The sequence below is a fragment of the Thalia democratica genome, chromosome 7 (genome assembly GCF_965202585.1).
Source record: "Thalia democratica chromosome 7, ktThaDemo2.hap1.1, whole genome shotgun sequence".
Taxonomy (NCBI): Eukaryota; Metazoa; Chordata; class Thaliacea; order Salpida; family Salpidae; genus Thalia; species Thalia democratica.
In genome coordinates, this window is record NC_139171.1 from 34,672,994 (window position 1) to 34,686,301 (window position 13,308).

The 13,308-nt window shown below is 24.7% G+C and overlaps 1 protein-coding gene across 1 annotated transcript; it reads left to right on the plus strand.

Annotated features, from left to right (window-relative positions):
• Positions 1-508: 508 nt before the first annotated feature.
• LOC145840171 (large ribosomal subunit protein eL22-like) lies at positions 509-4,754 on the plus strand. Its single transcript, XM_082947323.1, has 4 exons — positions 509-549; positions 678-785; positions 3,646-3,767; positions 4,518-4,754. The coding sequence occupies exons 1-4, from the start codon at positions 541-543 to the stop codon at positions 4,657-4,659; spliced, it is 381 nt and encodes a 126-aa protein (XP_082803449.1). The 5' UTR covers positions 509-540; the 3' UTR covers positions 4,660-4,754.
• Positions 4,755-13,308: the final 8,554 nt, after the last annotated feature.

Consider the following 13,308-nt stretch of genomic DNA (forward strand, 5'->3'; position numbering starts at 1 on the left):
TAGGAAATTGTCTAAGGTTTTAAATGAAAGGCTTATGCTTAAGGTTAAGACTTAGGAATTTAAATTTCTCACTGTATTATTGTTGTTATATTTTTCTTATTTTCAAAATTAAACTTTATCATATATTAATGAAAAAAAAGCCAAACATAATATTGTCGTGTTTAGAAGAAAAATCGACAGATTTCCAGAAAAAAAAACTTTCAACACTTAATAATTTTTGGCTTGTTTTTACTAACTACGACTGCAGCTCTTTACCATTTAAAAAAATAAAATTATAAACTTTTATCTTATTTTTTCTCGTCCAAATTTATTACAAATATCTCTTAAATTAAAATTTAAAAATTATATAATTAAAAAAAATAAATAGAGATTAAATATAGCTTGACAAGTTTAAACAGTACAGCTACTACCAGCCCCTGACTTACTGCATTTTTATGCCCATTTTGTTTTTTATTAGGGAAATTTAATAAAGCTAAAAGCACAATAACAGGAGCAATCCAATTGAAATAATTTTTCAAGTGAACATTTCCAGAATTTAAGATGGTTGCTGTAAGTTAGATTCTGTATACAAATTTTCAAATATTAAAGATTACATTATTCTAGGCATTACTCCAGCTCATTTTTTTATGTTATCATATTTTTGTAAGACTCAAATGAAATTGATCAAACAATTTTAGGCAAAAACTATGAACAAGAAATCAAAAAAAGTAAAAGTGCAAGCGAAGAAGTTCACTTTGGACTGCACTCACCCAGTTGAGGATGGCATCATGGATTTGGCTAACTTTGTAAGTTTTAATTCATTCATCTAATAATAGGTGCCAGTGAATATTTATTTACCTATTTGTTTATTCTCTAAAACCATTCAAATTATAAAGGTTGTATATAGTTATATTTATGCTATTTACATACTTAATTTATTTAAATATATCAACTGTCATCAATACATATTTTTATAATAATTTGAAAAAAAAACCTAAAAATTTCCCTTGATTGATAGATGCAAACCTATTCTTGGGCTTCAAAACACAATAAATGTTTTTTTTATAATGATATTAACTTATATAGATTGGTTGAAAAATTTAGACATTGTAATAAGTTATGCATTGTAAACCTACTGTAAATTCATCCATTAATCACAAAACATTAATCCATAGCAATTAATTTTAACAATAAAGATAGTCAAAATACCTAAGTATCCTTAAAAATTATAATTGTAAGTAAAAATATTAAAAATACAATTTAGAATAAATCCTCTTTCAAACCTAAAACTAGAAATCAAAAAAACTTGATACTTGGTTTTTTATTTTATTTTTACAGAAACTAAATTTCAAACTAAAATTTGAAGTACTTAAAAAAAATCAAGTATAAATAGTTACAACCAAATATGTAAAGCTCCTGTACTTAAATGATTGCTAGCAATCCTTAAGAAAAAGTATCTAATTTTTGACATATTATAATACAATAAATATGTTTAAAAATTGTAAATTTATATGTCAGGGTTGCCACAAAACCTGAAATCATAGAAAACCTAGAATTTGACATTATAGTATAAAAAACCTGGAAAATTTCAAACAATTTTTACATGTTAAGTGGTGAAATTTTGACCAAACACAAAATATCTATCAGATTGATAACATTTTTTGTCATCATCAAGTTTTTATTACTAAAAACCTGAATTAAATTAGCTTAATAATGCTTTCACAATGTTCTTATACTCTTTAACACAGTTTTTTTACCTTTAACATAATTTTAAACTTAAAATAGACCATAATACAAATACTTTAAAAACCTGAAAAAAATTTGAAAATCCGGAGAAACTTCTCCAAAAATCATTTGCAACCCTGAAATTTGTTCATGCTACAAATATTTGATAATTTTGTTTAACGCCTTAAAAGTAATAAAGTAAATACATAGTTTAACAAATAATATTTATTAGACCACATCATGACATTTTTTCTACCTATATGGTCAATAAACATTAATGTTAAGTTAGATTCCCACTTTTTGTCATGTTTTTATAAATAGTGTTTTAGTTATGATAAAAAATTTCATGAAACTGATTTTTTCATAATAACTGTAACTTTTATTCAACTAAATTTAAGTTTTTATAATTTTAATTTATATTTAAACTTATAAATAATACTATATAATATAAAGGGCATAGGGGGGTATTTCACTTTTTTTCACATTTTGATCTTATTTTATAGAGTTTTAACTGAGCTACAAGATGCTTTTTACAGATTGAAAAAATAAAAAGTATTTTTTAAGATATAGCAGATCAAAGCCGGAGGCAACTATAGGTTCTTTAAAAAAAAAAAATAATTAAAAAAAATCTATTTTCTACGTTTTCTGAGTTAAATGATACCTCAAACTTTCAGGAAATGTTCCTTGAAATATATAGAAAATTCTGTCAAGAAAAAAAAAACTGTTTCTATCTGTTTTTATGTCATAAAATGTTGTAACATTATCATTATTATTTTTTTAATTTTGTTACAACAGAATCTTTTAAGTATTGCAAGGAACATTTCCTGAAAGTTTAAGGTAGTTATCTCAAAAAACTGAGGAGGAGATAGGTTTTTAATGATTTCTAGTTATTCCTTTTTTAGTTTGCCTCTTCCATTTTGAGTTTAAAAAATTTGTAAAAAGCAACTTGTAGCTTATTTAAAACTCAATAAAATTAGACGTAATTGTGAAAAAGGTGATTTACCCCACTAAGTATTGATAGTTTAAATGGCATGATCAGTTTTATGTTAATAAATTAGTATATAAACTTATGTTATTAGTACTAAAATAAAATTATATAAACTTAAACCATATTCAAGCCAAAAACTATATATGTGCTTTAGTATATACATTTTCTTAAATAGATAAAAAGCACACATTATTTACAATTAGATCAATTAATACCTGTTTCAATTTAACCCTTTTTTCTTTGTTTTAAATATATAAAAGACAAGAAAACTTAAAAAAACTTAAAATAAAGAAAACCATCTGCATATAAAACAAAGTAAAATACCTTAAAACATTTATATAGTACAGGGGTTGACAGGTCAAAAAGGTTTTTTTATGTGCTTAATAAAACATATCTAAAGACAACTTTTTTGAACAAAAAAATTTTGGTGATAGAATATCCTTTAAATTTAACACTAAAATATTTTTTTTGTGTTTTTGCAAATATTACTATATTACACTAGTTGAATAAAAATTATAATGTGGCCCGCGGGCCGCAGTTTGCCGACCCCTGATAACAAAATCTTTGGTGGAAGTGTAATACTAATTTTTTTTATTAAGCTGTAATTCAAATGCAGTGCATTGTTTATGTAGGAAGTCATATTGTATAAATAATGTTATAATTGTGTTAAATTGTTTTGTATTTTTTACAAATAATGCTAGAGTTCTTTTAGAATATATTATTTATTATGAATGATTATGATTGTTCTTGTCTTTAATGTCATAGAATAAAATGTGCTGGCTAAATAGCAGCCAATATGTTAACATTTTATTAAGAACAATTTAAACAGTTTAATCCAAAATTATGATAAACAAGTTTTATATATGAAAAAAAACTTTTAAAGCCTATGAATTTGTTTTTACATTGGAGGCTTAGGGCTACCTTCCCTAGTTCACCTCCATACTTTTGCACAGACCCAGTTCTTGAAGGACCGCATCAAGGTTGAAGGAAAAGTCAACAATCTCGGATCCGCTGTTGCAGTCGAAGGTGCGAAGAACCAGGTTGTGGTCAACGCCAACATTGACTTCTCCAAGAGGTTGGTTTTATAATAAAATCATAACTTTTGACTTAGTAATATTCACTTCTATTTGTAATTGACACACACTCAGACTACTCTGGTTAACTACTGCTAGTTTTTTTTTTAGGTTAAGTCAGGCTTATTGATTTTGTAGGCTTGTTTAGGCATTTTTCCTAAATCTCAGAGGCTAATTTTTTAGAAAAATATTTTTATTTAAGCCTCTTATTGTTTTTTAGTACTTTCAGATATTTAAGAACTATCAGTAGTGTTTTAACTATTTGGCTTGTATTATATTCTTTTATTTTAGATTCTCCTTGAAACTAAAGTCAACTCAAACTAGCGAGAAGTAACTCAGGCTGTTTTTTTTCTTTTAAGAGTGTTAACTTATGCTTAAGTCTAAAAGGTGTTATGAAGACTAGTAACTTTCACTATAAATAAAATCAGTACATTAAATATAATTAGAAAACTTGAATTAAGATAGCTTAGTTTAAATTTATGATATTATATAAAAAGAATAATGTTTTATTTTAAATTCAAGGATACAATAAAGCTGATCAATATACTAGACATTTTTGATCAACTGTTAATTAGTTAGGAATAACTAAAATCTCACACTTTTTATCAAAAGATTAAAAATGATGATTGTTCTGTCTCGTTCGTCATAGTATGATACGTGCTGACAAAAGAACGGCCAACTGATTTAATACACTTGATTAAAAATAAATTTCAGCTGTGTTAAACCCGAATTAATATCACAACCGTTCGCAGGTACCTCAAGTACCTCACGAAGAAGTACCTGAAGAAGAACAACCTGCGGGACTGGTTGCGGGTGGTGGCTTCCGCCAAGGACGTGTACGAGCTCAGGTACTTCCAGATCAACAACGAAGAAGAGGAGGAAGATGACGAATAGATTTTCAATAATTCCAACTAGAGCAAATTTTAACTGTTTGAAGGATTAATTTTGAGTTTCGTGTTTTGAAATAAATTTGTGATCAATTTTTTTAATATTTTTGTTAATTACTCAGTAACAAATACTTTTGAAAATGTTTTAACATAAACTTTTTGATTAACTGGACTTTTACACCTTATACCTATTATAGTTTTGTTGATTTTTGCCCTGCCTCATTGAGTAGTTGATGTAACATTGATTTATGCAACTATATAATATTGTTATAATTTTTTTTGTAACAGTTACAGTAACCTCTCGCATCTTTACGTACTCGTGACGTTACGCACTCTCGTTTAGTTACGCATTTTTGAATTCTAAATATTCAAAAAATGAAATTTTAATTTTTTTTATAATATTGCACAAACTAGGTTTATTGTATATAGCTTAAATGTATTAACACCCCTCCTTTTTTACCTTGAAATAAAAAAAAAAAATTAATTCCCAAATTCTTATGGCATGAAGTTTCATTCCTACTCAAATCCATTATTATATCTTTAATACAATGCAATACAAGTTATCCTTATGTGGGCAAAGGTCAAAATATAAAAAGTTGTAGTCACTTAAAGATTTTTATTAAACGTTTTTGTTATATTTTATATATTTATGTTCAAAAGAAGAAATCCTTTACAGCACCGAATGGATATTTTTGTAAAAGGCTATGGAAACAAATATTATTGTAGACACCACACCATTTCTTAATTGTAAACAAATGCTTAATTATAAATTGAATTTGCTAAGTAGAATAGAATACAAATGTCAAGTATCAAATAAGTCACATATAAATAAAGATAAAATCTACTTATTTTTAAAATTGGTAAAATTTTTCTACAAGTAATATTATTTTATATAAATTTAAATCCTTTTTATTTGAACAAATGTATAGTTTTATCTTTTGTTTTAATATTTATAAATAAAGTAAACAAATTGTTAAAAGTGGGAAAGTCCTCAGTCTGCTTTAGAGTAGAAGCATTATCAAAAAACATCCATTATAGTAAGTATATTTGGTACCTCTCGTATCTTTACGCGATTTTTCTGTGGACACAATGTGCGTAAATAAGCGAGAGGTTACTGTATCAGGGTTGCCACTCGGTCAGGAAAAATTAAAAAAAAATGACAAAAGTCAGGAAAAAATGGGGGGTTTTGAAAAAAAGTCAGGAAATTTGATAAAATTAAAAAAAAAGTCAGATTTTGTCAGTTTAAATTTACAAAATTCCTTGTTTTCCAAAGCCTTCAAATGGTAAAAAATAATTCAAAGTCTGAAAACAATTACAAAATTTTCCTAGAAACTTACAAAAATATTTATTTTTTTTCCAATGCCTTCACCTGGTCTAAATTAGTAAAATATCCCTTACAAAACTGCAAAAATTTTCTATTAACATATTGAACAAGTACCCTACTTGAACAAGCAGATTTTGTAAGCTTTTTAGTATTGATGATCTGTTGCAAGGACACTTCCATAGTGAAACTGTGATATGTACACAAAAGTTTATCTAGCATAATTTTAGAATCAAAGTGTTTTTGTTTAAATAATTGAGTTCTATATAACTAAGCAGTTAGTTTAGTATTTTATGTAACAAGTTAATGTGAATACTTTACCTCTTTATAATTTTTTCAAAGCTGTTTAAATTTATAAATTAAGTTATAAGAGATGTATATGCCAAGATTAAGTTTACTTATTGTTTGTATTTTTTGTAGAGTAACTTAAGTTTTTAAAGTAAATAAGAGCATATTTATTTGTTACAAATTTTATACTAAATGATAAGAGGAAATATTTTATACAACAGATATATAGTTTACTTTTTTATGTCTTTTTTTACATTTACTTAAGTTTATTCTTTTTGAATTGATTTTTAATTTAAGGATTTTATTTTAAATAAATTGGGTAGTATTTTATTAAACTAAGTGAACAATTTATATAAGTAAAACTAATTTAGAAAAGTTAGGAAAATTTTGTTAAAAATTCAGGAAATTTTTTTCAGCTTGATCAGTGGCAACCATGCTGTATTGAATTTAAAGTTTGTTATTTCTTAGATACACAACTATGTATTTAAAATCTAAGGCCAAAATAATAAAGCTGAATATATTGAGTTTTGTTGGTATAATATTGTATACTTTAATTTTTGATACGTAATGATAAGGCTGGAGATTTTGTATGGTCTTTTTTAAGCTCTACGGTGGCCAGATTTATTTAAAAATTTTGCACACTATAAACTAAATATTAAAAAATTTGATCGTAATAGGACATGCCACATTCAGACTAGTTTGAATTTTTCGAACTTCAGTAATATTTTTATTAATTTGTAAAGTTTTACAAATTACTGCTGAATCTACCTAAAAATACTGATTGTATTACACATAGAAAATTTATTGCAGTTATGCACTTATAACTAAAATAAATATAAGTTTAGAGCTCATGTTTTCATCAAGATAAAAACTTGAATAGTTAAACATAAAATTTTACACAAAAACACCAATAAAGTTAATGTTTTCAGTGGATTGCTATACTATTGCAATACTCTTTTTTTTTTAAGTTCTAGAGTTGTGTGACAAACTATAACCTAATAATATTGAAAACACAGTAAAACGTACTAGGTTCAAGCCTGTAATTACGTTTTGAGTCAGATAATTCCGCTTGTCAGACTGGCCTGCTGGTCAAAGTTTGCCCTTTTCATTGCTAATGTACCAAACGAGTTGTGATTGAAATAAGTAATACCTAGATAATGTCATAGAATAGTGTATATAAAGTACTGATTGCACAAGAACAATGAAGAATGTGTAATTAAGAATTTAAAACATTCTTTTTCATTGTTATTATTGAATTTAGAGTGTCTTTTTATGAGACTTATGCTTACCATTTATGTAATTATACTTGCATGTTTATGGTAGATAATATGACGGGTTATTAGCAAAAAGAATTATTTACAATATATAAAGAAATATAACGAAGATTTTGAAAACTATACTCTGTTTTAGTCTCACGGTAAAATTATAAAGAGCCTAAACAAAACTTATACTTAAAAAAAAAAAGAATTTACTAAAATTAATATTTAATTGTGTCTCTAAGTGTACTACTGATTCATAAGTTTACAAGGCTATAATTAAATCATAAATTTAAAATGTGCGTGCACCTATTAAGCACACAAAACTATGACCCTAAACTTTTTCATACACAAATTAAACTTATTGGATATTTTCATTAAGTTAAAAAGAAAAAAATAGAAAGTTAATTTACAAAATAAAATGTTTAAAAACATAAGTTGTGCTATCAAGACGTTAAAAGGTATCTGTGGTGTGCGACTCGATAACCAAAAGGTTCTTTAATAAACTAAGTCATAGGACCAAGTATTTTGAACGTCTTTTTTTGTCGTACTATAAATTGTCTGACAGTAAAAAAAGATTAGTTAAAGTAGTTTAATAAGAATAGTTTGAAATTACTTAACAGGAAAATATTAGGATATATAACTTGTGTTTTACAAAAAAATAGTAAGGTCTAGTGTTTAGAAATGTATAATTTTAATATAATGTAGTGTAAAGCAATCATAACGAAATAAGTTTCGAATTAACAATGAGAAACTATCAAAAACTTAAACCAAAATAGTTTTACTACTTAAATAAGTTAAATTCTTATTATTCATGTAAAAGTTTATTTTACGAAACTTAAAAATTATTTAGAGTATATATTACAATTACCGAAAAAAAATAATTAAAGCTTAAATTGTTTTAAACTATAAACATTTTCTGAGTATCATATTGTGTATGAAAAGAGTGTAGACAATTTAAACTGTTTGTATATATAAACAAATTAAAACACGTTATTTCCTTTTTCAGTATAAAAATAAAGTACTCTTCATTTCTTTAAATATTTTAATAATTTTCAATACCTTACCTCAGAAACGTACTGTAGACAACTTAAAAAAAAAAAACACAGTTTTTAGAATAACAAACAAGAAAATTAAAAAATCTAATGAGAGTAATACATGTAAAATAGTATCAAGACAAAAAACTTTTACTATTCTTAATATAACACTATTGAAACAAATTGGTTAGTTAGCTAAATAACGACAATAAATAATCTAACTTTTTTTTTGCATAACTCTTTTTGTTTAAAAAAAATAAAGTACTTCTTGTTCAACTAAGTCAAATACTAAATACTACAATACTTAATAATTTAAAATATAGGTAGCTTATAATTACTAGTACAATTATTTTTATTAATCAAATGCTCCGCTACAGATGATCTTTTATCAACATTGATAACTGCTTTTGTTTTACTGTTAGTATTTTTTTCCATGAAAACACACTAAAAAATATATTACTTTATACTTATTTTGAGATATCTATAGATCTAACGAAAGTAAGTTCTTTTATAGAAGCAGTTAAATCTATATACCATACAGATTTGTTTAGATCGGGTATAAAGTCTTTAAGCTTCAATTTTTAAACGGAATTTGAAATAAGAAAACTCTAGATTTTGATTGGTTGTACATTGATTGTATGTAGTAGCTTTTAATTTATTCTCAAAAAAAGACTGTATGCTACCAAGATTTGATAAGTTAAGAACCCAAGCAAACTTTTACGGTCCGTGCAACTTGGTTTCCTTACTATTGCCATCATGTGATTTTATAAGTCTTTTAATCAAATCTAATGGATATCGATTTTTCATTATATTTTATATATTTTCTGTTTCGAAATGAAGCAACAAGGAAAACAAGTTACAGAAGCTCTGTGGTATAAAATTTTAATCAAGTTAACTTTAACGGTCCATGTAAGTTCTACCTCCATAGTGAAGAATTTTTTTTCGTGTAAGGAGTTCATCTTACAAAATTAGTTAATTAATAATTTATTTTGTATGTTAAATCCCTTTTATCAAAAATTTACTTCACTAAAGAAATAAAAGAAAATAATCAAATATAATTTTTAGATAGACAAACTACTTAGAGTAATATAAAATTTCTTACGAATGTCTATAGGAAAACATCAAATACGGGAAAATGTTTATAATCGTTGAACTTAACTTGATTGAAACCATGTACCGCCCAGCTTCTATGATTTGCTCTCCTGAGTTGCTTTATTTCGAAATAAAGAATTTAAAAAATATAATGAAAAAACGTTGTCCATTAAACTTCATTATAAAAGTTTTATGATGACAATCTGCATAGGCCAAAAACTTTGCTTGGGTTATTAGTTTATCATATCTTGATAGAACATAGTAGCTAATTGAGAAAAAAACTACTACAAAAAATCAATGTACAACCAGATGAGATCCATAGTTTTTTATTTTATTTCAAATTCCGTTCCAAAGTTGAAACTTAAGAGTTTATACCCTATCTGAACAAACGTGTGTAATATATATATTTAATTGCTTCTGTATAAGAAGTTACTAAAAGCATACCTTTAAACATCTCAAAATAGGGATAAAATAACATATACCAAGTGAGTGCTTAATTTCTCGAGAAAAAATACTAACAGTAAGACAAATGCGTTTACTAATGCTAAAAAAGATCAAATAAATGAAATTCACTGTGCTAATTATAAGCTATCTAGATTAGAGCTTTTAAATATTTTAGTATTTATTTTTTGACCTAGTTAAACAAAAAGCTAACTCTTTTATTTTTTAGATAAATCAGAATTATGATACAAAAATTATAAGTTGGTTTTATCTAGTTAAAAAATTAACTTTGTTGGTTTTTATTAAATATAGTTTTATGATAATTTTTGCATTAATTACTATTTTACTTGTATTACTCTCATTAAGCGCTTGCTAGTTTTTAATTTTTTGTTGATAGAAAAACCTTAAAGAAAGACAGTGAAAACAAATTACAACGTTTAAAAACATTGAGAGTATTTCATTTATAAACTGATGAATTTACAAAAAAATGTGTTTCTATTGTTAAAAAATATTAATACCATTTTTTTAATCACTATGTTTTAAAATTAAAAAAAAACAAGACAAAATTTATTTTACCAACGTTTGTATGTTTTAAACAAGTTTATTTTAAAAGAGTTTAGAAAAATTGTTAAACTTATTTAGGAAAACTTAAATAAATTATTTTTCAATTTCTACAAGTTGTATTATGTTTTACTATATTGTTGAAATTAAAAATATTAAATTATAGAAATAAGTTCAATTTTAGGAAGTGAGAACTGCCTCACGTTTATAGTAATTATACAAAAAAAAAAATCAGTGATAGAAAATAAAAAATTGTAAAATTCGCAAAATATTTTTATGCTAGAATTTTAATTTAATTTTGTAATTTACTGTTCATTTTGAACTTAAAAAATATATAAGAAATATTATGCAAAATTACATAAATATTTAGAACATGATAAGTTTCAACATGAAAGTTTAATCTATGCAACTTAACGTACTATAAAGTAAATAAAAATGTAAGTTATTTAAACTACTTTCCATACTGCTAACTGGAAAAATAACTTGTTCTTTTCTGACAACCTTCATTTCCAATATAAATCTACTGAAAGCAAATGCTTGTGATAAAACAAAAAAAAATGTGTATATTTTAGTAATTTTAATAGTCCTGGACTAGACTATAAAAGGTTTTCGTGATGTGCGACTCGATAACCGAAAGGTGTACCTAGGACCAAATAGCTTAAGCGTATTTTTATTCGTTTAATAAATTATGGTATAATAACTAGTTTTACCAATGTATGAATTTTTTTAGATAATTATTGATACTAGTTGTTAAAGTGTTTTTATTCTTAACAATTAAAAATCACTTTTGTAACAAAACCTTAAAAAGTAAAAAAAAAAATTCCAATTCAGATAAAAGTTTTGTTGCAAAAATATAATGCATGAAAAATGTTTTCAGATAAATATGATTTTCAGTCTTGTATTAATTTGCTTTTGGTAGTTTTGTTTCGATAAAGTTTACAAATTTATACAGAACTGTCATAATTACTTCTATTTTTATTTTGAAACAATCTAAAGCTTTTTAAGTTCTAGTTGTTTACTAAAAACATTAGTAAACGTTCAAAAACAAAAGATAATTTTAAGCTAATATATTTTAGTTTAGACCAATGCAAAGTCCCAAGTATAATTCAAATGTAAACGTTGTTAAGCTTAACAAGTTATAAAGGCCGACTATACGAATACCAACTATATTTATTTAGTTTTAAATCCAATAATTCTTTAAACATTAGTTTTGATAAAAAAGTTTTAAACGTATCACGCAGAAAATACACAGATGTTTTTAAATATTGCTACACTTAATTTTTCGTTTGTATCATTAATAATTAATATCATGGCCATTTAAAGTAGTTTTATTTCAACGTAATCTCCTTAAAATGGCTAGAACTTTGTTACTAAGTCAAACAATCTTTTATATACACTCTTAAGTACTTTGAAACAAAACCAAAACACAAGCTCATTTAAATTCTTTATTTCAAGTTTAATCCAAAAAAACAGTAATACATTTTTTCTCTTCGAAAAAAAAAATGTGCTAGTATATTTAAAATTGACTTAAAAACAGTTGCACAGGCTTGTATAGTTTTAATTAAGTAATATTTTTAAGTAATTAATTTTATTTTAAGTAATTATTAGTAATATTTAGATATTTTAAAATTGATATTACCTCGATTTATACAGAAAAAAACGTTAGAAAAATTAACCCACAGTGTATATTAAAATTACTTTAAACAAAAAGCTTGAAAGTTTTACACTCTTCACGTTAAATGATAGAGATTTTTTTTTCAAATTGTTAAAAGTTTTACACTGACGAACTGTCTACAAAACTAGTTTATAGTGTTCTTTGGAAATAGTTTTGCTTAATTTTAAAATCCAGGATAGTATAATCTTACACATTTTTAACTAGTTTGTTAAGTAAAAGTTTGCGAAGCTAGAAGTTTTTGGGAAGAACTAGTCTATTTATTTCAAATACTAATGTATATGTATTGTTCTAAAACGTTTTACTAGGGCTAAAGTAAGTTGATATTCATATATCTGTACTATTGTAAGGTATGTGTTCTGAGTTATACCAGAGACAATAACAATAGAACTCACTTTTTTTTAGACAGTAAAATTAACATAAAGCATTAGTTATACCATCATTATCATCAATTTTTAAGCTACTAAAGGTAAAAAGTTTACAAAACTTTATACAGTCATGAAAGTTATAGCATAGTAACTTTTGCTTAATTCACTTAAATATAAAGTAAAGAGTACATTACAAACAAAACTTTAAAACTACAAAATTTAGCTAGATATCACGTTATCATTATTCAGATAAAATCTAAAAACAATCTTAAATGATAAAAAAAGCGTAGTTTAAAGTTTTTAAATACTTAGTAGCTTTTTATTTTGTGTTCAAAAAACTTAATTAGTTTTAATATTTTAAATTAGTCCCAAGCAATATTATATTCATAAATATTTTACTATAAACGTATGGTTTTAGATTCCTAACTACTATAAGTATATTAAATTAATTAACGAAACTTTGTTTTTTTAAATAGTAAAATATTAAAACTAGTACCAAATGAACTATTAATAAAAAGTTTCCTATTGTAGCTGTTTCTATTTATACTATCTTTAATTTAAAAGTTTTATGTTTAAACTTTAAGACTCTTCTAAGATAACCAAAAACAATTATCTGTAAT